Source organism: Pelmatolapia mariae, linkage group LG17 (assembly GCF_036321145.2).
Source record: "Pelmatolapia mariae isolate MD_Pm_ZW linkage group LG17, Pm_UMD_F_2, whole genome shotgun sequence".
NCBI lineage: Eukaryota > Metazoa > Chordata > Actinopteri > Cichliformes > Cichlidae > Pelmatolapia > Pelmatolapia mariae.
In genome coordinates, this window is record NC_086242.1 from 28450192 (window position 1) to 28476889 (window position 26698).

Sequence of the window (26698 nt, forward strand, 5' to 3'; positions counted from 1 at the left end):
CTGGTGGAAAGACAAACAGAAATGATTCGCTTTTCTTCCAGCCACAGTGTACAGGTATTCTCACTGGTGTAAGAAAAGTAAATAAAGCACAATATAGGCTGGAGGAATTGGAAAAGGTTAATTGAAGGCAAAAGTAGGTCTTATACAAAACTGACATGTAGCTCAAAGGAAAATATAAAAGAGGACATCACAAAGAAGAAAATCAGAGAAACTTTTTTAAAGCACAAAAAACCCCTTTCAACAGCATGAAAACAAATATAAATAATTAAAATGATTGAATGACCCTTCTATTGGGGGGTAATTGTTGTTGAATAGTTATGGTCACTGCTATGCCTTTAGTATTTCTAGTGTTCCTTTCTCTGCCAAGTTGTTTCATTTCCTGGGAGTTTCTTTGTTGGGATTTTTTCTTTTGTTTTGTCTCTTGAGTGCACATCTGTCTATTTCTCTCTTTATTTTCTCGTACACTCAAATCTTTTGTCTTTTTCTGGTCATTTCCCTGTTGTGTTTAGATATGTGACCTGTACTTTTAAATCCTTTCAGGGAAAAAAGCCTCTATATCATTTCCTCAGCACTTTTTCTGGATCTCAGTGGAAAACATCATAGTGCCAAGGTAAGCGAGATAAAGGAAAATCATAGAGCCTGGTGATCAGAATATTTGACTCTACCGAGCAAACCCTGGATTACTTTGTGATTTAAAAATTAAAGTTGCTGATGTGGTTGTAATGAAGCTGCAGCGTTGCCTTGATTGAAGAAAAAATGTCCATAAATCAAAAAACGGACATTGTTTTGGAAAAAATTACATAAGTTTATGTGATGGAATAATATCTGTTCACTGACATTTACGACTACAGCATGTAATCGTTTACAAGGTGGTTCACATCCTATGGCACTTTTTAATGTTTAAAAACTATAAAAATATGACTCAGTGAATGCATAGGTGTGGTGTAATATACTGTACAAAAATGAATGTCAAGTTCAAACATGTTTTTTGTCAGGTCCATGAACACTAAGTGGTAAATTAAGATAGAAACTACAGTTCCTAACATGATCACTTAAGGCTAACTCAAAAAGTACCCATAGACTCCCATGTCAAAATGGCTAACTTCAGGGCGTCAAAAAGCACATTTGAAGCCTGGTACAGAAACATTTTTATTCTCCATGGCTTTTGTCTCCCTTTTTAACGACTCTAGTGTACAGAGGGTGGACAGCATTACTAAGCAGCATAGCAATGACATCAAAGTCATGAAAATTAGAATTTGTGCATGCTGTGTGGTCAAATGTTTGTGCCTGTTGGAGACCTTTCCCCTCTTTGTTCTCATCACTGTTGGAGTCATTACTCAAAAAAGTAATCTATTACACATATTACACAGAACTCTTCTTACATGCAATGGAGTACATAACTTAATTGCTCCCATGAGAGAATGATTAGTTACGCTACTCGTTGCCTTTCTTTTTCATTTCCTTATGTAAAATGATCTGAAAAATATTGTTTTATAATTACCAGTCAACAATATAAATCTGAGGCTACACCCCAAAAACCAACACAAATCCCTATCGTAATGAGGACACACATATGATCTTTCTCTTTGTAGTTGGGTGTGAGCACAAAGCCGACAGCACACAGCAAATATCAAAACCTAGACTTTAATCTCCACAGGGACTCTACTTTTAATACATCAATGTAGAACTGTAGAAAACAAGGCTGCAGCATGACTGCGCATTAGTTTGTAACCTGTTAAAGTTCAGGCTCTGGCTGCTGGGCTGGGGTCAGCGTGCACTCAGCTTTAACATCACTCTGGGTTCTTAGCTAGCTTAGCATTAGCATGATGTCTATACAGGTGCTTGCAAAGAGCTGAGGTTAGCTGTTTAATGCAGTTGTTTCCGTCCTGGATAAAGTTTGCACTTTACTATTGCGCTCTTGCTCTTTTGTACATTAAAAATAAATAATAAAAGAAAATCTGTACCATAGACTGTGCCACTATTTTCCTCCTCTGGTACACAAACTGAAATGAACTGAATGTAGTGCAGGATAAGTGGAAGTCCAGGCAAGCACACTAACAATGTAGTGGGTAAAGTCACATTGTCTATGTCCGTTTTTCTCATATAGTTTATTAATATTCCCTAGTAAAGGGTGCGATGGAAAGTTTGAGAAGAAAAAAAAAAAAAAAAACAAGGACTAAATGTAGGCTACAAGTAGCATCTATTGCACTTTCAAATTTAAAGAAACGGACACATTAATGAATGAATGAATACAAGTTACAAATATAACATAAATTAGTCTGAAATATGCCATTATTCATAATGAATGTTTTTACTCTTTTTTTCATTAAGTGAATTTTGATGCTTTTTATTTTGAGTAAAAATGTAAATGACTGCTTTGTCCACATAGTATTTCCAAAGTGCAGTGTGGCTACTTTTACCTAAGTACGAAATCTGATGATTTATCCACCTCTGCGTACAGCACTTGTGTTTGTGTATGTTTCTCCGCCTGCAGCTGTAATAACAGCCAGAGTCTGCTCAGGCTCAAACTCCCAGACCTGAGCAGAGCTTCACTCAGTGTTAATTTGCTTATCGCTGGATGTTCTCTCCTGCCTTTCTAACGGTAAGCAGCTGTGAGGCCTGCTAATTAAAACCTGAAAGGAGGGTCTGGTCCTCTAATGTGATCATACATGCAAGGAAGCACGTACCCACTGACACGTGCACGCGCAACGCCACTAATCTCTATTGTTCGAGCACATGCACACACTGAGTACATAAACTATATACATTACTTGGTCTGCATATCTGGATCTCTGGTTTATAGGACAGTTTGGGTAATAAAGACCACAGGGCTAAAATTGATTCTTGGGTTAAAAGTTGAAAATGTGTTTTTGAACTTTTTAATGCTTTTTTTTCTGTCCTCTCGCAGTTGGCAATAATTGAGCAATTCATGCACATAAGGACTTCTTAGCAAAACTCACAGTTAAACTCCAGAATGAAAACCTTTTTTTTTTTTTTTAAAAATGACCTCTATACTGTAAGTAACTATGCCAACATTTCCACTCCCGCTCTATTAGTCTGTCGTACATTATGTCATAACTTCTACAAGAGCAGAGTTCCCTGTGGGAATGCTTATAACGTTTTTTACTCACTAAGCAGAAACTCCCCTGTACCTGCTTTACCATGCTTTGGTCTGCATGTGTGCAATTTTTTGTGATATGACAGAACTATAACACCTAATTTTAACACTGTGTTTTTGTATGTGTTTGCCATATTTGCAAACTGTTGTCCTGGGACACAAAATAATCATATCTGTGGAAAATGCTGTCTAAAACTTTACAGGTGTGTAGGCTTACAGCCGACATCAAAATAAAGAGCTCAGTTCAATAACGGGTGAGGTCTCAGAGCTCATTAGGGATAAAATCAACTGATGTGTGGTGAAAGCACATCCTTTGAAACCGTTTAGCATTATGGATATATTTGATAATAAATGTAATTAAAATTGACAATTGCTGCATTGTTTGTACTGTATCGGCAGTACACACAGGTAATTCCACGGATCCCTTTATTTGAAGTGCAGTGGCATTGATCTGTCAAATAACACAAAACACAGTGAGAAGAGATTTTTTATGTTTTCACTGCAAACAATTGGCCTGGCTTCTGCCGATGGGCCTCTTTTTTTGTTCTCTTTGGCCCTTCTAACTCAGATCAACATTTTAGAAATCACATTATCCAATATATTGTGTAATGCAGAGAGACTTGGGGAACACAAAGTGCAGTCTTAGCAGCAAATCAATTTATGTGTCCTCGCTGTGTGAGATAAAGGGAGGACTTCCGGTCTGATCTAACCTTCTTTGTTGAGGTAAGGAAAGGAAAATTGCTTTTTTCTAAAACTAATGAAAACGGATCTTTCCCTCCAGTTATGCTACCATACATTTTAAAAGTGTCACACTCGTTTGTCATTTGTTAGCTAATCCCATTATGCCACTGGACTGACTGCTCTGTCTTTTAATTTGCTGACTAAGTGATATAATTACTTTAACAGCAGTCTGGCAGTTATTGGAAAGCACATAGGGGCTGAGGCGAGTCATAAACCATAAAATGACATCTTTGCCAAGTTTGACACTTAAAAGATTTGCGATGATATAATTACTTACACAGGTAGGTGAGCCAGCTGGGATTTATACAATAAAGCAATTTTAAGGATCTAATATAGACTAGCTTCTTTTCTTCATAATCTTTGTAAGTGGATAAACATAAACATAGTGATAAACATAAAATGACTATTCGTGTACACTGTACATGTATGTGCCAGTGTAAACAGGAAGCAGAGGCTTGATTGTTTGTCATAAAGAGTTGAAGGACATATCGTAGCTGATTCTATCAGGAAATAATTGTGAGATTGCTTCCAAAAGTCTGTTGTTGATGTTGATGAAAATACCAACTTACTAAATAGACTACTAAATAAACTGTTGACCAGGTTGTCTAAGTGTATATAATCTATTTAAAACCCTTTTTGTGATATCATAGTTTCTAATATTGGTATTGGTAGCCGATGAAGTCCAAGCTTGGTGTCTGACAGTGTCCGTAATGTTGACATCACTGTCACAGTTTTTGCCTACTACATGATTAAATAGTGATGATAGACTATTATCGGTTATGGTTACATATTAATGTTTCACACATATCTCGCATAACACGTTTATTAAGCATAAATAACTAAATGTTAGTGAGCTATTTCAGTGCACACAACAAAATAATAATAATAACAAAGTAATAATCTCTTACTTACTCTGATTTATTTACTTTCTCTAAGTCTGAATAATTCATCTTTGTCAGGAAATTAATCATTAAAAATGACCCAAAGAGGACTGAATTTGGGAGAGTGAATTTGGCTTTCAGGATATCATGCTCTTCAGCGTTGGGATGTATTTTGAGTTTGCAATGCAACAGGAATATCATATCAGTGCAATTTAGTACCCTAAATAGTACCGATTTTGTACCCAGTCCTTATGAATTCCCCCTACTTCACTGACTTTTCCATCAAAGTCCAAGAACAGTGTTTAGGAAAAGATATAGTAATTTTTGGGACTTTTCCTATCTTCAACTTGCAAGACATTCTCTAAAAATCAGTTGGAATTGACCTAAAGGTCTGTTTGCATGTATACAAAGGACAAAACAAAGCTTAAAAATACACCCATATGTATGTGGACACAGTTGGAGTGAATGTTATACATCCTGTCAGCTTGATCTGACAGACACATGCAGCTGGGCAGGCAGGCGGCAGGTCAGGAGCTGATTAGCTGATAAGAAGCAGGTGTGAAGGCTAAACCCGTGAAGGAGAGGGTGTCTGCTGGGCAGGTGTAACGTGACTGGAACTGGCAAATAAAAGACTTTCCCTCTTAACCATAGAGTGTCAATCCACATGTAGACACAGCTGTGAAGGCCACTCCACACTAAAGAGTTAGGTAGGAATCAAAAGGTATATCAATATCCATGCTTGCCACTAGGCAAGAAACATCCGTCACCATGGATACTGATACACTCTTTTCCCTCTTGATACGGCACGTTCTCATGCGTCATCTCCTTGTAAATACAGAGAGCAGCATGCTTTTAAAAGTAAGTGGTTTCCAAGTTTCATGCACAGCTAAATTAATATTTTTGATGCAGAAACACTCATATCTAATTATATGATATATATCATTCATTTTGTGAAACAAGTGCATGCATTTGTGTTACCAGATTATGATATGTAGGTCAGTACCCCCACAGACTCCCTGTTACTGGGTTTTGAGTTCACTTGCACTCCACACCATCTGGTTTGGATTGATCTAGAAACATGGAAAACATGGAAATGGAATGGAAAGGAGACTGACTTGGGAGTTGCAATATTCATTCTTTTAAGATTATTTACAGTTTATTCCCTTTAATATATGATATGTCTGTATTTCTTCTCCTTGACATCACTTAACGCTCTCTTTTCAGAGGGCAGAATCTCTGTTTGGTCAGTCAGTGATTTGGTTTTAATTAGGTTGTCTCTGGTTAATGATTTCTAGCAAAGGAGACTGTTATTCTGAAAACTCTATTTGAATGCTGAGCTTTGGATTATGTGGTTTTTATAGTTTAGCCTGTTTTGTGAACTTTTTCTCCAGATTATAATTATTTATATACATTTTATTTTTTAATGATCCCACAGGTGGAGTAATAAATATGTTGTTTATCAAAAAGGAACAAGTAAAACATAAAATTATACCAAGTAAATTTATTGCTGTATTTCTGTAACAAATAAGACTGAAGGCAGAACTTGTGTATGCTGTTCACAGGTATGGAGACCATCTGGCCTTTAGACTGGTGACGTGCTGCGGTGCTACTCTGCTACACGTGACAATTTTCATCTATTATATTACCTCTCCAGTTTTCATGGAGATGTATTATAGCTGTACCTTGGAGTTCTTATATTGAGTAACTATGCAGAGAGTTTATTATGGCTGTTTACTGCGCTGTGGTAAATCCACCCTGCTGCAGGCCATGGGTTTTAACTCCTGTTGTGAGTTACTGATGCTCTAGTGTGTGATGAATCAGATGCATTTTAATTTGACCCAGCATGCCAGAGTGCAAACTGTTCTCAGCGGTGGCAGTCATCTGAGCTTTCCTTTATACATGCAAAGAACAACAGTTAGAAGGCTTCGCTTATTAACTCAACTGCTAAAGGTTTCTAATTCATATATCATAAAAGGAAATTTGGTTTCTGTATCTATAGCTTTCTGGTGATATACACCTTTGCCCATATTATGCTTTTATTGTCTGTGGGCAAGTGTTTCAAATTGTGAGTGTTATATGCGTGAGTTAGGGTTTCACCTCCAATACCTGTATAAACGATTGCTGTGTAAATATAGTGTGCAAAAAAACAAACAAATCAAAAACAGATCTTGTTTCAGATTAAGTGCAGAAAAAAGAAATCCCTTGTAGAATTGTAGTTCTGCAGGTGTTTCAAAATCAAATACCTGCAGAACTACAATCTCTATTCCAAAAAAGTAAATATAACCAGAATATAATGATTTAAAAATAAATAATCTAAAAAAATCAAAAAAAAAATATAGTGTCTCTTTTTGAGTTTGATGGCAGCAACATGTCTCCAAAAAGCTGGGATGGTGTCAACAAAGAGCTGTAATTAGTATTAGCTATTAGTACAAGTTAGGGCAGAAAAACTGCATCTTCAAATTGTGGAACATAATCAGAAAACATTTTCCTCAATATAAAATTGTGAAGACTTTCAATGTCTCATCACGTACAGTACATAATGTCGTCATAAGAGTCAAAGAATCTAGAGAAATCCCTATGCGCAATAGACAAGGCCAGAAAGCATACTGGATGCCCGTGAGATTCAGGCTCTGAGACAGCACTGCAGTAAAAACAGGCATGAGTCTGTCATGGAAATCACTGCATGGGCTCAGGAAGACTTACAGAACTCATTGTCTGTAAACACAGTTCACATGCCATCCACGAGTGCAGACTAAAGCCCTATAATGCAAAGAAGAACCAATACATGTGAACATGATCCACAAACACTGCAATCTTTTCTGTCCCAAATGGACTGAAATGGAAAACTGTTTTGTGGTCAGAAAAATCAAGATTTGAAATTATTTTTGGAAAACATGGACTCCATGTCCTCTGGACTAAAAAGGATAGGTACCATCCAGTTTATGATCAGACCTAGGATTATTGAGCAGCTAGAATCCTATATCATGCAAAAATGGGACAACATTGCTCTCACAAAATCCAGCAACTGGTTTCTTCAGTTCCTGGACATCTACAGACTGTTGTTAATGCTACTCAGTAATAAAAATGACTCTGTCCCAACTTTTCTTCAATGCATTGCTGCCATCAAATTCAAAATGACCCACAATTTTTCTTAAAATTGTATATTTTCTCAGTTTGAACATCTGATATGTTTTCTATGTTCTATTGTGAATAAAATATGGGTTTATGAGATTTGCACATCATTGCATTCTGTTTTTATTTACAATTTAAACAGCACCACATTTTCTTTTTTTAGAATTGGGTTTGCAACAGACCCTAACAACCTGGTGCATCTGATTGATAAAAAGCATGGGCCCAACAAGAGCGATATTGTTATTGTATCTTTATTTCAGACATATACAGAAAGAAAAAAAACAATATATACACAAGTACACATACTTGCATTTACAAATACGAATATATATGTAAATACACATACGTATGTGCTCAAATAAAAAACAAACAAACAAAAAAAAACACAGTCCAAATGAAATGAAATGACAATTATTAAGTCTGAAATGGAGTAGGAAGAAGTATAACATACTTATTAATCCCTACCCCATGCTCAACATTCTATTGAATCCCACCATTCATTGTTACCCCTAATTCCCATCATCACTTACCCCACACAATAAACAAGGAGGACATGTATAAACATAGCTACAGTGATAGATATAATTTAGATACGATTTAGCATAGTTAAATATACAATGGGTGATCAACTTTATCAGTTTCATATTCTTCCAAAAGTAGTTTTCCAAACATCTTTATGAACTGACTAATGATTGAACATTGCTGTAGGTCCACAGTAAAACTGTTCCACAGTTTTACCCCACAAATAGTAAGACAAAAAGTTTTAACCTTTGTCCGTGCTTTAAGAGTCTTCAGATTTAATTTTCCCCTCAATTCATAGTCCCCTTCTCTGTCAAAAAACATCCTCTGTACATTTCCTGGTAACATATTGTATCTGGCCTTGTACATAATTTTTGCAGTTTTATATTTTATAAGATCCATAAACTTCAGAATTTTTAATTTCAAGAACATGATGTTAGTGTGGTCTCTAAATCCTGCTTTAGTAATCATCCTGATTGCTTTTTTCTGAATTTTACATAATGGTTGAAGTGAAGTTTTGTATGTATTTCCCCAGATTTCCACACAGTATTCCAAATATGGCAATATAAGTGAACAGTAAAGTACCCGGAGTGATTTGGAAGGCAAAAAATGTTTAGCTTTACTCAGTACAGAGATGCTTCTTGACAGTTTAGCTTGTATATGCTTTATGTGAGGTTTCCAGCAGATTTTGTTATCTATTATCACACCCAGAAATTTTTGTATGAGAAACTTGCTCTACTTCAACATTATTTATTAACAATTTTGCTCCAGCATCTTTTTTACAATTTCCAAATAACATAAATGTAGTTTTTTTTTCAAATTTAGTGATAACTTGTTTCTGTCAAACCATGTTTTCAGTTTAATCATTTCTTGTGTGACAACTTCCAAAAGCTGCTGTGAATTCTCTCCAGCACAAAAAATGTTTGTATCATCTGCAAATAAAATAAACTGTAATATATCAGATGTTTTACATATATCATTGATGTACAGGATAAACAGCTTTGGTCCCAATACTGACCCCTGTGGAACTCCACAAACAATGTCCAGGCACTCTGATTGATATTCACCAATCTTCACAAATTGTTGCCTGTCTCTCAAATAACTCCTGACCCACTCTAGCACCACTCCTCTAATGCCATAGTACTCCAGTTTATCAAGTAATATTTCATGATTAATTGTGTCAAAGGCTTTTTTTAGGTCAATGAAAATACCAACTGTGCATTGTCTTTGATCTATATTGTTGGTGATATTTTCAATTAGTTCCATTAATGCCATAGATGTTGATCTATTTGGTCTGAAACCATACTGACTGTCCATTATTATTTTATGTTTATCTATAAATTTGTCAAGTCTATTAATGAAAACTTTTTCCAGTATTTTTGAAAATTGTGAAAGTAGAGAAACAGGCCTGTAATTTGTGAATTGGTGTCTATCTCCATTTTTAAACAGTGGTATTACTTTAGCTGTTTTCATTTGTGTTGGGAATGCACCAGTTTGTAGAGACAAATTGCAAATGTATGTTAAGGGTTTAGAGATGCCGTCGATCACTTTCTTAACGATTTCCATATCAATGTCATCAAAGTCTGTAGAATTTTTTGTTTGTGATTTCCCAACAATATCAATTATTTCCTTTTCTTCTACCACCGTTAAAAACATTGAATGAGGATTACGGTCAAATGATATCAGTCTGTAAGATGTTAGTTCTCAGTTAACTAAACTGGAAAATAACTGGGAAGATAATAAAATGAAAACATAGATGGTGCTGCAACTTTTATACAGTGTTTTTCCAATGAAACACATAGAGATGACTGAAGAAAGCAAGAAAATGTCCCACATCATTTATGATACTGGGTCGCATTACAGATGTGAGGAGATGATACTCATTATCTGAACAGTAAATGCACAGGTATACATTTAAATTTTGGACACTTTCTTGTCCATCAGAGAAAGTAGGTTTGATGATGGTGATGATAATGGATCTTTCCACAGAGCAAAAAGGGTAAACACTTTTTTTCAGGAGATTCAGATATACTGAATGACAACTGATGGTAGAAATTGAAAAGAAAAATGGTCCAGGATAAAACTGAAATCTGCAAAGCACTTCTGAGATGTTTGGAACCAGCTTGATGGAGAATGTTGTTTTTCCTGAAGTCCATGCCTTACACCATTCAATGCATGGTAAAAGTGTGAGGAGATGCAACAAAGTATTAACTGGCATATTTTTCCTCATGATCCCAACAGGAGATATATGTCCTATCCTTGATCTGCAAAGGAAAAAAAACCTCACAGCCTTAATTAAAATAATTTTACATGTTTGAGTTGTTTGTTGTGGGTTGATTGCATAATTTTTTGCCAAGGCTTGTACACTGGTCATGCATGTGTTCTTATATGATTGTGGTATCTAAAAGAAGAAAAACAAATGATGATAAACAGTGACCACCAAAAAGTGTTTATGATGAACTACTTGCTAATAGCTAATCCTATATGTGCCTGTCCATTTTTATTTGACACCTTCTTAAATGAAATTGTTACAAAAGCAGGTTCTGTTTTTGCATTCACTAACTGATTACTGTGCATGAGGTACACATTTTTATTCCTTTCATATATGTTATGACGCAAGAAATTGATCATAAGTGTACTATAAAGTCTAGTCCTGCCAGCATTACTGCACTTTAGCATGACGCTCACAAACCTATCCTTATCAACCCAGCTACTCAAACGAATCAAGGATTGTTTGAGTAGACAGACATTATACAGCAGCAGCTATCCAAGGACTATGAAAGCCAATTGTACAGATATCTTGAGAGAAGGAAAGTGTATTTATCATGCTGATGATGGGAACTGTAATCTAAAATATGTAAATTCCACTATTAAATATTTAATAACCAACTAAATTATTTCTTTATTTTAATTTTGTAGTTTATGACATGCAGCCCCCATACCATCCTTCAGGGGGTGCTACAGCATGCTTAGGCACCACTAGAGTATCAAGACACTACTCTGGGAAATTGTTCATTATTATAGAGCTCAAAAATCCCATTCATATTCTCCCTAGGGACTTTGACTATGAGCCATAATGTTATAACCATCCAAAGCAGACTTAGTATGATCTACAAAATAGTGAATAGTGCTCATGTAGAAACCACAAGCCTACATGATATCAACCTTGTTTTACAGACAAAATGTTGTAGAAACAGCAATGTCTCTGGTTGTATAAATTCATAAATAAATAAATTCATGTGAGATAAAGAAGTGACCTTAAATTAGATGATGCAGATATTTCTGCTCAGAGATCTCCTCTCACTTCCTTGGTGTCACATTTTAACACAGTTAGTATGCTCAACATAATCCTGTGAGCAGGCTAATGTTGAGGTTAGGTTTTCCTAAACCTAACCAATTAATTTTGGTACTCTAATCAAAACAGTGGAAACAAACTAGGTACAAAATAGAAGCTGTATTTGGTACCTATATTTGATGTCTAATAAAGGAGATTGGGTTGGTTCACACAGTTAAATGCGGCAGTCTTTTTTTTCATGTAATGAAATCTCTCACTTGATATCATGTTTTTACCTCAAGTTTCTTTTCCTGGGGTTTTTATTCTGAGGCCCTCTGTACCTCTGTGTCATTCCTAAGCATTATCATTTACTGTATAAATATTTTTAACACAGCTAGAAGTCAAAGTCCACCAGCCACTATGTTTTCACAACTTAACCTGGCTAGAATAATACACCTTGTGTCAGGAAAACAATATCACTTTGTGGACAGTAGCAATTTGATATAATTAGAATTGGTAGTATTTCAAGCACCGATGGTACCTTAACTCCAGTCTTTTATGAGTAGTTCATGTACTCTCAATTCTGTTTACAGCATCAGACTTTGATGAACGTGGAGGCGGACTGTGGCTAGAAACCCTGTGGGTGCAATCCTGTCAGCAGTGGATCTCACCGCCAGCCACAGATCTCACTGGGGGATATTGCAGAAGGTTCTATGATTTTCTCCCACAAATACAGATCATTCTTCTCCTGACAAATGTATAAAAAGCCCTGAAACCATGAGAACTGTTTGCCATAATATTATCAATGTTACAGCCTTCTTTATGAGGAACTAAATGAGCAATCAGCTTCCTGTGTGCTCACCGATCCTGCAGCACCCACGCCCTCTGCCTTTTAACGATGCTTAAGTAAACATAAACAGCACTGTATAGTTTTATGGTCTTAATCAATCAACAAAGACTATTTTGGACTCTGGGGATTGCAGCTCTGCTTTTTCCCAAGTCACCAACATGTCCCTAAAACTTTACACAGATCCCGCCGCTATAGGTTGAACCTGAACAAAACATCCATATTAGATTCACATTTTATGTTTTATATTTTCTTTTTTATTCTCATGTCTGATTACCTTTTTTTTTTCCATACTTGAAAATGTCTGGATTCTATTTTTAACTGCTAATAAGTCTATGAAAACATATCATAAAACATAAAATGCTGCCAGAGTGAAATGCTATGTCTTGTGGCAAGAGACAAAAAGAAAAAACAAAATATTATATGACAGGTAAAGTAAACTGAGAGTGACAGTGTGTGAAATCAGAATACCAAAGATGTTTGAGTTTTGATCTGCTTATCCATCTGTTTCATCAGTGATTGTTTGAAAGAATACTGATAGATCTTTGGCTATCAAATAAAATGTCAGACTTTTAGCTTGCCATGTTTTAGCGCTCAGACTTCAGATGCTACAAGTCCGAGTCTATAAATATGACAGTGTCCCGCACATGTTACAAGCTCAAGAAACATTTGTCAGAGAGTCACTAACCTCCTTTGGGGAACAAAGGCATCTGACCTTTTCCATCTATTTCTAGGAAGCGCGGTAGTGACGGATGCATCCATGCAAGCTTCTGACAGTGTTTGTGTTGGCAGCTAGTTAGTCAGCTGCATCTGTTTCCGCTCTGCTTTTTAGTCATCGCTGATGTTTCTTGGTGGTGCACTCTTTACATGCAGATTCTTTAAAACAACCCACTCATTCCAAGAAGGGATGGAAGAAAAAGGAAGTAAATGTATAAACTAATATGTTTTCTGAGAGCATGTTGTTTTTCAGTGCTGTTTGTCTTTGACTGTTTCGGTTACATAATTGCAGGCACTTTTTTTTGGGTGGTCGGTGGGGGTTGATTATTGGCCCTGAACTAAGGTCTTGAAAAACACATTTCCCCCCCTTTTGTTTTATATCAACTATATATCTATTTATATCTATATCTTTTTTGATTTATGCTCCAACTATTTGATAGGAAGGCAATTTAGAGCGCTACAACCAAGCTAGCAGATATTTGAAACAATGCCTAGGCCCACAACAGATTCTGTACGTATAACTTAAAAAAGAAAAACAAAATGACAATTTAAAGACAGATGTTTCCTCTTTTATAAGAGATACAGAACACTAGAAAGAGTACTTGCCTTATCTCCATTCAGAGCACCATGGATTTCACTGTTCAGAAAATCTTTACACGTTTAGATATTTACATGTATAAATAAATACATCTTCAGAAATTGTGTGCATATATATTTTTATGTGATTGACTCCAAAACGTACATGCAAGCTACATCCAATAATGCATTGTCAGCACCATTAAAGCCCTTATTGATTTTTTTACATTTTCATTTTGTTTAATTTTTTTCTATGATGTTGATTGATGACTTCTCACTCTTCAGGTTATGACACCAGACTGGCCAATCTGTGCCATCATGAACCCTTGTCATTGCTCTTTAAAACTGAAATGGATCTTTGTCAATTTGTTGGTCCGATGCATTTCATAATAACACATTTAAAAATTGAGATAAGCTGAAAAGGTAGAAAATATATCATGCCTGATGTCCCGATTGGCACAATTTTTAGCTTTTCTTTTTTTTTGTGATATATTTGAATTTTTGGGAACAATAAGGACTTATAAATGCTGATTATATAATTATATTTCTGTTGGTTAATACATAATATGCTTTCACTAAATATGATGAAATCAAGATAAATCAAGAGTAAATATGATCACACTTAACGATTGCTACATTTAACTAAATGCATATATCAAGGACACTTGAACATTGCACACCAACACCAAATCCAACATTACATCTTATCATAGTCTTGTGTAAGTTGGTGAATACTTTTAAGTATAGAAGAGTGACAGATAACTTGTGATTGAAAGTATCAAATGTAGTCTGAAACAGGAAAGTACATATAAGGTTGGCTTTATCAACTGATATTGCGCATACTTTTGAATTTGTAATGCTGCTATAATTGTTGCTAACATTACACTTTGATTTTAGGAGTTAACTGTGTGCTCCATTCATTATCATAAGTTCATTCTCATTAGCCACTTGAGGGATTGTCTAGTGCTGAAAACTTGCAAGATCAGTTTCCCATGTTTTTCAAAAGTAAATTTACACTAAAAGCAGATCTGGAGCTTTTTATTGACTTGGTGTGCATACATACAGTACAGCTTTGGTGTTGTGACATGGGAAAAAGATCTTTCTTTGTATGAAACCACTGTTCTGTTTACTTCTATTTATGAGATTCCCTCCTACTTGATTTTCCCATCTTAGCAACTTGCACTTAGGTGGTAGACAAGGAGCTACACCACTTAGCCAACTAGCCAGCACTGTCCTCAAAGATGGCTCACACAGGATGCATTACAACCAAAAGGTTGGGTGTAGTGAAAATCCACATTTTTTATATCTATGTGAGGGTGAGATAACAGACCAGAACCCCCCCCCCCCAAAAAAAAATAGGTTATGTGATAAACATTAGTCATGCATTGATAGTACTCCACTATGTGAGATATTCTTTTATTAAAAACACAAAGTATTTGGTCCATGCTACAAATTATTCAGGCAATCAACTGATTCAAAACAGCCAACTGTTTTACTGCCATTCCGCTTAAATTTCCCTTTGTATTACCTTTTAAAAAGTCATATGCTCTACTTTCCATGCAATGAGGTCTTAAGGGGGGGAAATCACAAAACACTTCACATATCACAGTCACATCTTTCTGGATAAAAATTTAATGTCGGCAGCAAGGGAAGAAGACCAACACCAGTGCTCTTCTATAATGATTTAACATTGTTGTACATTTAAGGTGAATCTTGAGGTTTTTTATAAAACAAAACTGCAAAATGTTTTTCATCGTCTTATCTTAAACTTGTGACTTGGTTTACAGTTTTTTTTTCTTTTGAAAACACTCACTATGTAACCACTGAGCGGTAGTGAAACTTGAAACAGGCAGTATTCCATTTCAAAGTAAAAGCTGTGTCTTATCACTTTTGCTTTCAAGGTGAACAGTCTATGTTTCCGGTATGGGTCACACTTTTCAGAGTTTCACAACTGCATAATGAGTAATTGGTGAGTGTTTGAGGACAAGTCGGCACCATACATGTATTCATGTTGGAACCCCAGCAATATACTATTGACCAAAGACATTGGAAGGAGGTTATTGGTGCAGCAATTTATAGCTCTTTGCAACCAATGTCATTTAGCAACGGAAAGCAATACCAATGCGTGCGGTTAGATTTTAGTGACTAGGACTTAGCAATTGATTTAATAATGACTGCTAGCAACCTCCAGCAACTTCTTCCTACAACTACAGTAGGGGAATTCTCATTTTTCTCCAGTGACTCAGCTTTATAGATTTGGAATGCTTTAGTTTTTCAGACCAAATGGAGCAGGTCAGAGACAATAACCTTCTCATCTTCTTCCTTCATCTCTTTTACGTTTTCATGCTACCACCATGTGTCAAAAGTGCATGGTAAACAATGGGGCCCAGCTTACACATAATGATAAATCTGTCTGACAAAGTTCCAGCACTGTGATGCAAGTAGTAAGTGCAACTATATGTTAGGTTATGTTTATAAGGGATATTTTCAAAAGGATGATTTTCAAATCCCAAACTGAAGAACTAACTTTCTGACCTAGTTAAAGATTTGTCTGGTTTCCATATAGATTACTTTTTATATGATTTGATATAGATTTAGTGTGTATATTGGTGGGTGTTGGTGCATCCCTGTACTTTTTTCGAAGGACATTTTGGTTTACATTTGAGGTCATGCTAGGAAACCATCAAGTTTTAGAGTCCAAATTTAAGAACGTGCGCGTGTGTGCGGGGGTAGGTGGGTGGAAAGGTGGGGCTATTTCAAAAGGCATTTTTTTTCACTTTAGCTGAATTCAAAATGTAATTTTGAAATGTAATATCTATGACATTCACAATTTGGATTTTGGAAAACAAAAGTCTTCCAGATTATAGTTTGCACACACACACACAGTAATTTATTATAAATATTTAATCGAAATTCTTCATTAGTTTTCTTTTTTTCATACCATCTAGCTAGTGTTTAAAATCTCCCCACCTACCCACCCCTGCCCTAGCGCCTCAATTTAGTTGACCAGGAGCTCCTGGTACTGCTCAGACCGGAGGAAACGGCCAAAGGAGTCTTTCTCCATGAGGGCATAGATCCTCTTCTGGGCCAGGTCAAAGGTTGAAGGGGAAAGCTCCACCAAGTTCCTCAGGGTCACATCCTTGGTGAAGTGGTCAATATTGACCTGTTAGAGAGATATAAGACAAAAACCAAAATTCTCTCAGAAGCAAGTAAATCTAGGATAAATAAGAGAAGTTGATATAAAATATGGGTGAAAATATGAGTAATATTTTTATATGTTAGCACTAACAGGCAGGCATCTGTATCTGTTTCGACCTAGTCTAACCTTTTATGCAAATATGTTAACTTGTTCCAACAAAAACAAGACGGTAATGGCAATAACCTGAAATTTTACACTTAAATGTGATGTCACAGTGGCTACAGTCAATGTTATTTGTAATTTTATAAGATCATTCTGATCAAAAAGGTAGATCTTATGAAATAAAAAAAAAGTATTCCTAAAACTTGTTCACTCAAAACTCACTTGGAAGACTCAATCATGGTTTTCTCCATGTTAGTTACGGGGTGTACCAATGGTGATAAAAGCAACAGATAAATGATTCTTTTTTTTTTCTTTGTTGCAAAAGAGAAGAATTACCACTGCTCCAAATACTGGATTGATTTTCAGTTTTAAAAAGTTTGGTTATATAAGGTTGATGAATATTATGCTTTTGTTTCTAAATAATGCAATTTGAATTCTGCCTCTAACCAATTTTATATATTTCAGAGCTCTCTGTGGAGTGATTGCTAATCTAAGGTTCTATATGTTTTGGTTCTGTCATTCTCCTGCTTTTTGTTTTTTAACTTTTCTTTTATTATTTTCAAAAGTTACTTAATCATTCTTAGCCTGGTTTGATGACTTTTCCTTAAGTGGCCCAAAACACGCAAAGATTAAAATATGCGAAAAAGTTATGCAGTTGTACCAATGCTGCAAATATTTGTACATTAAGGCTGTTCTGAGTCAAATTTAACCTGTATCTAATCAGATGGATTTTAGATCCACCAGTATGTCTCAAATTGTGGAAAACAATGTTCTTAGTTAGTCTTGAAACTGTGAACCTGTGGCCTGTGGAAGGCAGGCAGAGCACCCACAGAAAACCAACACAGGTGGGGGAGAAGTTACAAACACAGAAACGACCCAGCCGTGTTTAAAACACGGCAACTGCTTGCTTTTTTGGGATAGCGCTATTAACTCCACCATGCTCCCTGTATAATTATTTAGTATAAAATAATGTTAATATAAAATGATATAATTTAATGTAATGAATTATATTAATACTTGAAGGTTGTAGTTATGGTACTTTGGCATTGTAAAATCAAAAACAAATTCACTATCAACTTAGGATACAGGATTAATGAGCCATTTAATAATGTCAGATAGACTATTTCTACATTCCAAACAGATCTCTGCTTTGGAATTCAGTGTAGACAGTCATTGTGGAAATCTTGTCCTGGGTCAGTTTGACCTGGAACATACTGTGAACACATGAAATACTTAGAGTATGAAGAGTGTTAAAGTAAGACGTCAAGCATCAGTTTCCATTTTGTGAAACAAGCAACATATGATTAATTTGAAGATTAACTATCTATCATCTCTATGAGGCTGAGCTGATGAAAGAGTAGGGATAGGGAAGTGACATGAGTGCCTGACCTCTCTGGGTCCCTCAGACTGGATGAAGTCTTCATAGATCTTCTTTGCCTTGGCAGCCATCTTTGCTGGGTTCTTGGTCTTCTTGAAATCCTCACAGGCCATCCAGAACTCGATGTTCTCATCACTGAACTCAGACTGCAGGAAGCTACGGAAGGCAGACAGACCATCTGATAGAGGGAGGCATGACAGAGCGTGAGAGAAGGTCATGAACTGATATGTTATAGGATACAGACTCACAGGTTGTTATCAAAACCTCTCTCCTGGTATGCACTTCACTGAGGAAATATGTTGGCAATTGTAAGCTTCAGTTAAGTTACAGTGACAGTCTAAGTCAAACTAAAGATGATTTGAGTATATCCGTTACACTTCAAACATGGCTCAAGAATATGGGTAATGTCATATTCCCGCAAAGGCTACAAAGTTAAAACTGGAAAGGAACACCATAAAAAACGCATCTTATTTTGAAATGGGTTCTAAGTTTGTCACTTAATGAAGAGACTTTCAATTTACTAACAATACAGAGGAGTCAGATGTTAAGGTGAAACGTCAGAACAGTACAAAAAGATCTCTGCACATCACAGTATTATATCATCAACCGCTGTGCTTATTAACAGCTTTTGTCCACAAAAAGGGACTAATCAGAGAACAGCTTACATACAGCAATATAGAAAGAAAGGGAATTACATGTGCTATAATGTATCATTTCTTTTTATTTGATCACTGTACGTAAAAAAACAAACAAAAAAACAAACAAACAAAAAATAAACTAAAGGAACAGAAAGCTACAATGTAATCCTAGTAATGGTGAAATTGATAAGGAACACTGATAACAAAAACAAAGAAAAAAACTTGACATGGGTTGTTCTGACAGTACACCATTAATATAACTTGAGGAAACTGTTTGCATCCAATGAAAAAATAAAGACTTCTGTTTTTATTCAGTTTGTTATGGATGGCAGCCAAAGTAGTCAGTTAGGCTTAGGAAAAGCTAATACTTTGGATTGTAGAGGAGAAACTCCTTCTTTCCCAAGCAACAATGTTTCGTGCTAAAAAATGTAGCCACTTAGGTTGTCTCTAAGAGCACATCCTCTCTAAAGTGACAGGATCTACTTATCAGCTCTTTAATGCTCTTTTATATTAAAAGTGCTGAAATCCATGTGCAAACCCAGACATAGTTGGCTCTATTTCCTACTTTGACACAGACCACCCCCCTCCCCCCAAGCAACAGTAATGACAGACTCTCCTCTTGCAGAACAACACTACTTGTCAAACAGTAGAAACTGTTTCCGAACAACTCAATGAACACAAGAAATGGTTCAAAAGGAGTGTTGACCCAGCCTCTAGATTTTCCAAAGACTAATCCCACTGCATATTAACTGAAATAAGTCTGATCCACAAAGGCCCCAACCTTCAGCCCACAAGGCCCAAAGGATCTATTGCCAGAGTCCCAGAGCCATGGTTTATGTATGAAAGACTGTTTTTTTGTTAATTTCCACTAAACTTGGGGAATCAAATGCAGGACAGAGATCCAAATGTTTAAGCTCACAATAGCACGTTTTTAACTGATTCTGGTCTCTGTGGCTAATTTCCCACTAGACTGCTTTTGCAGAGCTGGGGTAAAATTTTATGAAGGCTTAAAAAGACTTGTTAATACTTAATAGCCTGTTGCTGCTCGCGCATTAATGCCAAGTGACAGGTGTGTGCTGACTAGCTGTCTGCTGATCACTTCCTCACCTAAGTCACTGAACTGGACCTTTCAACCATGTTTGTGATGTTGGTGTCTTTTGTATGATTTTTCCCAAATTATTGTTATGTGACACATAAGTCTGTGGATGCAGCTTGTGCTAACTTTGCACAACTCCCCCTTGTCCAAATATGGGCACTTCTGGCTCCCCCTGCAAAAAGCTGGCAGTGACATAAAACTAAGTCAGTGCTTCACATCTGCTTTTCTCAATGCAGTGGGTGATGTCAGTCTTTTGTATAATGCCTGTGGTTACTCCTCTACTTTCTGTTACCACACTCCAGGGAGAGGGTGACAACCAACCCTTCAATAACTGACCACTGTTGCTGTTTTTTAGAAAAATATCAGTCCGCCTATACTTTTCTAACTGCTACCTGTTTTCCATTTGTCATACGCCTGTTTTTCTCTCCTGACTAAAACCATAATTAAAGCATTACATAACAGACACCTCAGTTTCAAAAGCCTTTATTTGACAAATGAAACTGCCAATGTTACACATTCCATGTCTAAATAGGACTTTACATGATTAAGAAGCTGACAGAATTAATGTAAACTGTGCCTAGATTACAATGCATTTCTGTTGTTACTGATTAAAAGCGGATGGATGGTGTATGTTATTTAGTGGGGCTTCACCGCATACCTTTAAAAGAAATCCACAAACAATTAAAAAAAAGCCCCCACAACTTTATAAACATTTAGACAACTACCTTTCAGGAATGTCAAAAAGTAACAAATTGCTTATTTATGGACAAATATAAAAGCACTTTGGTTATCACAAAATAATTATCCAAACTAAAGCTTGATAAAACAGCCACTCATTTCCCCGAAGGCCATTGTAGCTCAACACAATGCCTGCAAAAGGTCCCATTGTCTATACAGGCATATGCTGCAAATGATAAGCTTTCTGCTGCGGCCTCAGGCCTTTATCTTCAATCTAAATGGCTAGCTTGATTAAAAATAGCACAGAGTCCTAATCAAGTTGTTGCTTTTTCTTTTTTTTTTCTTTTTTGGAACGAGTACAAGGGCACACAAAAACCAAAGCGCACATGCACAGGCACAAGTTTGTAAATGAGAGCTGCAGCAACCAAAGAACACAGCCTCGTGTTTAGTGTTTGTGTATCTGCCTTTGACTCGATACTCATGAAATTAGTTTTATTAAGCTCCAGTGAACCTTCTTGCTGATAGTAAGTGAATCATTCAGCAACACTTTTAAAAACAAAACCCCTAAAAATGAAATTACTGTAATTTAAACCAAATTACTGTGCCACCTATTAAATCCTTTTTATGTCAAGTGTAATCTGTTTTTTACATTTTGACAGGTAGTTTCGCATTATGTATTTTCTTCATAATATTGACTGTTGTGCGAGGGCATTGGTGGTGGGGTTGTGGGGGGCAGAGTGTATCTCTGTGCATGAGAGAAAATAATTCATTTACAATCCCAGGGGAATTAACAAGGAAAAAGCCATAAAGACTAATGTTAATGCAAAATATCATGTAGATAAATAATCACGGCGTGACAGTTAGCGGCAACTGCGCAATAAATCAGCGCTGCTGGAATCACTTAGACTGCTCCCTAGAGATGTAACCAAAACACCCATAACCTTCCTGGGCTGGTATACACATTTATTCAAGCATGCAAACACTGGAGGAACATACATCTCTCTCCCCCAGACGGTGCTGAAGGAGCCACTTAGAAAGGTCCGTTGCCCCTCCACTGAGCTCGGTAGAGGAAATGGTTCTCTGTTCACGTATCAGCAACATCTGTATCTAGGGTTTGTTTTAATGTGCAGGGGCCACCTAAGTGACTTATTAGCTGGAGAGTTTACATGTAGTACTAAATACCGCTAACCATTAGAGTTAATCATCAGTCTTGCTGACTCTCAGGCTTTCTGTTCACTTTATGAGGTAAACAGCCGAGCCAGAAATTGAGTGTTTATTGCGCATGGCGACTGTAAATATTCTTTTCCCTTCTGAAACATTGCTTACATTTTTCAGCATCTACGCCAAAAAACTGTCTTTATATAACTCTGTCTCCTGCAAATTATTTCATTATGTGTATTATGTTTTTTTTTAAAGTAAGACTTGGATAGGTATATAATTAGATAAATGCATTTTATCCCCTTTTTAAAGATTTAAAGATGTTATATAAAGGTTTTTTATTAATATTTCACCAAGCTCCTGCTACCCATAGTGTACTGTAAACCCATGCAGAGTGAGCACATAATATTGGATGAGATAAAGATCAAAACCTTATCGTCACCATCTCTCTTATCCAATTAAAACACCATGGCCACATGTAGGTCTTAAGCACACACGTTTGCTGTCATGGAAACCAAAGCCTGCTAGCTGTACTGTTTCTGTTTAAACTGTCTTGCAGACAGACACCAGACCTCAAAGAAGGCATGTTTTCACCCTTTGACACTGATTAAAGTTAAACTACAATGATAGCTCTTACATAATGGAAATGACAGCTTTGGACAGAAGAAAATAATGATGTCCTTCAGGCTTCTCTATGAGGAGTACAACAAAGCAAATTCACTGTGTAGTGCACGTAAAAGGGTATCTTTACTTGGGAAATTGTTCAATTTTGGGATTTCAGAAAGCAGAATTGTTGGTGTGCACTTCTGGCTTTGCTGTTACATAAAGTGAAAGACTTGTGAGGTACAATATCAAGAAGCAACAACTTTCAGTTTTTTTGAAAAAACACTTTAGAGACCAAACACTTTTTAGTAACAGCCACATCCACCTATTCATGCGGTGCTTTACTTAACACCTTTAAGCCCTTTCTATCTGCCACACACATTTATAAGGAGACATCAGGGTCACTACTTGAACATGTGGACTGGAGGAGACCTTCCAATCCACTCTAACTTCTCGAGCCACAGATGTCACATAAAAAAATAAAACTCAGCCTTTTACAAAAAATAGGCAAAAACAAAGAAATTACAAGAAACGCAACAAAATGTTCAGCTTGAGCTTTCTGGTTAAGAAAGTGTAAGTGTGAGAAATAGAGAGGGTTGACCTACAGCTGTTGTTCAGGACCCGGTCCAGACTCTCACGCCATTGAGAAGCCTCTTCAGGAGTAGGCCTGTGTGCACAAAAACACCTCTTTTCAGTCAGGAGGAAAAACAGTGTAAAACTTACCTCAGGAGCTAACAAGGCTTTCTTTACAGTCTTTAGCTGCCATGTTGTTGGAAAACATTTTTGCTTTTAGTGCTTATACCCGGATAATGCTTGAAGCTTACAATTTGAACTGCAAAAAAAAAAAACAGTTATTAAGGTAAACTTATGGTACAAAACTGCTTCCTGCACAATGCAGAGACTGCTAAGTGGCAGTAAAGGTAAAATGTATGTATTTAATAATAATCAGGAAACATTTCAGCCTTCTCACTGAATAACTGTACAGACACCTTTGTACATGAGTGCTGATCCAACCCAAAACAATCCTTGACTTTGAGAAATCTCACTCAGACTCTTTTTTTTAAAGCAGCCAGTTAGACGTAGATCGTTGTTGATCAACACAGGTGTTAATAATCACAATAATTAAGGCTCAGACCTAAAAAAAAATTGCTTCTTTAATTCTTTAGTGTTTGCCTTGTTTTCCTTTGAAAATGGTTGGGGGAAAATAAAAATGACTGTCAACAGACACCAAGTAAACCTCTGATGAACTGTTGCCAGACAGCTTCAGAAAACAGGCTATAAATATTCAAATACATTGCTGTATTGTCCTTGTCTGAAAAAGTCAGATGAAAGCTTTTGAACTGAGTTTGCGCTATAAGATTTCACATTTCTGCAGAGGAAAAATAGACCGTCTATGTCTGAATCTTTCCCCGTCATTTCCACTGAGCTCCAACTTTAAACTCATTCAAAGTGGAATTTATTAAAGAAATTGGACAAAGAAGTCAGATTGTGAAACAATGCTGCCTTCCAGTCACCTTTTTAGGGAGCATTTCCAAAGCAGCCTGCTTTTTTTTATGGGGAAAAATAGTTGGAATAGCTAGTGAGTGACACTCAATCTGCGTCTTTAAAAAAAAAAAACAAAGGAAAAAAAGTGTGCTTCAGAAAAGCTGACGGTTAAGAATAAATAGTAAGAATTCAAACCAAAGCTTACGGAATAACGAAACATAAATTCGACTTTCTAGATGATATAAGAAAAAAAAATGGAGTTCTGACAGCTCAGGCAGGAGAGCTGCTGTGACTGCTGTGAGCCAAACTAAACAAAAAGGTCAAAGGAGCTGCAAGACAAATGAATAATAAATAAACCCAAATAAAGCTTCTGCCACAGCCACGTAAACCTTCCTCAAAGCTGCACTGTGGCTGGTTTTTAGGTGGTAAAAAAAAAAAAAAAAATCATCATGCTTTTACTGACACAAGTCAAGGTCTTTCTAGTCTCCATTATATGCTACAATTTATTTAAAACATTTTCCATTATGTTAAAAACAAACACTAAAGGCAAAAGTTTTCCTTACAACACCAAAAGTCTAGGTGTACAGTAACAGAAGACAAATAAACACAAAAAAACTGTATAATTTAGCATCTCATACATATTTTACCACAACCGCAGTCTGTTCAAGGCAATGCATTTGAAATCTCAAGCTTTGTACCGTCACACTCCCAACGTCTGAGCCCACTCAATGTCTGGGGAGGTTTCAATGGCCCCTTGATCTCCACATCTTGTACCTGCTCTGGGCTCTGTTCTCCCGCTTTACCATCAGTTATCTGGTTAACACTCAGGAAAACGCTACCCACATCACAGACATTCGGCCGTGGAGGGAAAAACACTCACTTTTGGAGCTTCTCCGGTTTCTTTTCAGTCTTCTCAGGGTAGGGGATGATGAGGTCGATGGCATTTTCCGGCTTCTGCAGTAAGACTCCCAATTTCGACTTGATCTCCTTAGCCCTGAATGACAGAAAGCAGAAAGGGACGACAACGCTTTAACCTCTAACAGCCCGGTCCAGGTGCTTATCAAATTGTGACACTGTGATAAGTGTCATCCTCTAACCAGAGTAGTATATTTGAACAGGACACTGACATTACACTCACAAGTAAAAATCTGCTTTAACAATCAGTGTAACACAGCTTCAGATATAAAGCTGCTAAAACTGTTAAAAAAAAATAAGTCAGGAACAAAACCTAAAATCCAGGTCTTGTTTTTATTTTAGCATTTACCACACTTTTTTTTTTCTCTTTCTCTCATTAAGCAACGTGCCTGACCTCCCTCAGTGTTTGAATGCTTAAGCAATACACTATTCATTTCACCAAGTTGAGTAACTGCCACAAGCGCTTGTAAAACAATAAAAGCTTTAAAACAAGTCATGTACATTATTCTCTGTGTCAAAAAGCCTGTTTAAAAAGAATTTATAGGAGGCAGAAAATAGACCAGAAAAGTAAAAACTCATAAAAGTGAACTTCTTTTTGCTTTAAAGTGCTTTCCAGTGCATACTGTTAACTTTAATGGCACAGAACTCCCACAAACAGGTTACAAAGTTTAGTCAAACTTCGCGGGATCCAAACCACATCACAGCAACACACCATTAAGATGTAGGCAATGATTCAGTACTCACCTTTCGAGGCAGGTTTGGGGTAAAGCGGCTAATCCTTTGCACATTTTCCAGTGCTTTCAATTGCAGTAAAGAACAAATTCAGTTTTCCTGTTAACCCACAGTCACTCCAGGGTTCCTTTTCCTTTCTGACTCTGCCTTTCAGCACATAGGGAGTTTTATACAGACGCCTTTTGGGCTGCGGGCCAACAGCTAAGCCAATCAGACTGGAATGTGTACTGCACGGGTAGCCTGGCTGAGGAAGGGTGGGTTTTCAGATGTGAATGGCTCTTTGCTTTGAGGTTTCAATTAACTGGTCCAGATACAGAAAGGAACATTAGATTTCACTGATTTAAAGTTTATGTAACAGGGATCTGAAGGTGCTAATCACGGTGTGGTTCTCATCTCGTCAGTGTGTTTGTTTTATTTGCAGTGATGCATTTGAAAACAGTTCTTCTGGATTTTGCATTTGTAGTTCCTGTTATATTTGTTAGTACCAATTTGTTTTCTGATCCTATTTATAGGATGTTTTTTTTTTTTTTTTTTTTTTTTTTTTTACCATTTTACACATTTCTTTTAATCTGACACATGAGTGTGGCTAAGAGTAAATGTGTTTACAGTTCAATTGAGTTCTTTTTGTATAGCGCCAAATCACAATAACAGTCTGCTCAAGGTGCTTTATGTTGTAAAACCCCCACAATAATACAGCATGTTATTGTTTAAAACTATAAAACTATAATGTATAACTGAAGTTTGATGCTGAGTATGAGCTAATGTTTAACTTGTTTTGTTCCAGTTAATTGTGTCAGCTGTGTATACATAGACTTTTTTAAAAGTTACTTTATTTGGCTTTTCCCCGCCCAATGTACTGAGCAAAGAAGAAAGAAAAAAGGCAAATGTACACGTTAGTTATAAAGGTAT

The 26698-nt window shown here is 36.5% G+C and overlaps 1 protein-coding gene across 1 annotated transcript; it reads right to left on the reverse strand.

Moving 5' to 3' along the window:
• Window positions 1-13928: 13928 nt before the first annotated feature.
• Window positions 13929-25937, reverse strand: rgs5a (regulator of G protein signaling 5a). The gene is made up of 5 exons (XM_063500501.1): window positions 25802-25937; window positions 25023-25136; window positions 23263-23324; window positions 18496-18662; window positions 13929-16968 (listed from the first exon to the last, which is right to left on the reverse strand). The coding sequence occupies exons 1-5, from the start codon at window positions 25843-25845 to the stop codon at window positions 16804-16806; spliced, it is 552 nt and encodes a 183-aa protein (XP_063356571.1). The 5' UTR covers window positions 25846-25937; the 3' UTR covers window positions 13929-16803.
• Window positions 25938-26698: the final 761 nt, after the last annotated feature.

Excerpts from the sequence above, each read along its gene's own strand:
- rgs5a (XM_063500501.1), bottom strand. The coding sequence starts at position 25,845 with ATGTGCAAAGGATTAGCCGCTTTACCCCAAACCTGCCTCGAAAG. Across the intron at positions 25,137-25,801 it reads CCCCAAACCTGCCTCGAAAG|GGCTAAGGAGATCAAGTCGA; the intron begins GTGAGTACTGAA and ends TCTGTCATTCAG. Across the intron at positions 16,969-18,495 it reads AGTCTGAGGGACCCAGAGAG|GTCAATATTGACCACTTCAC; the intron begins GTCAGGCACTCA and ends TCTCTCTAACAG.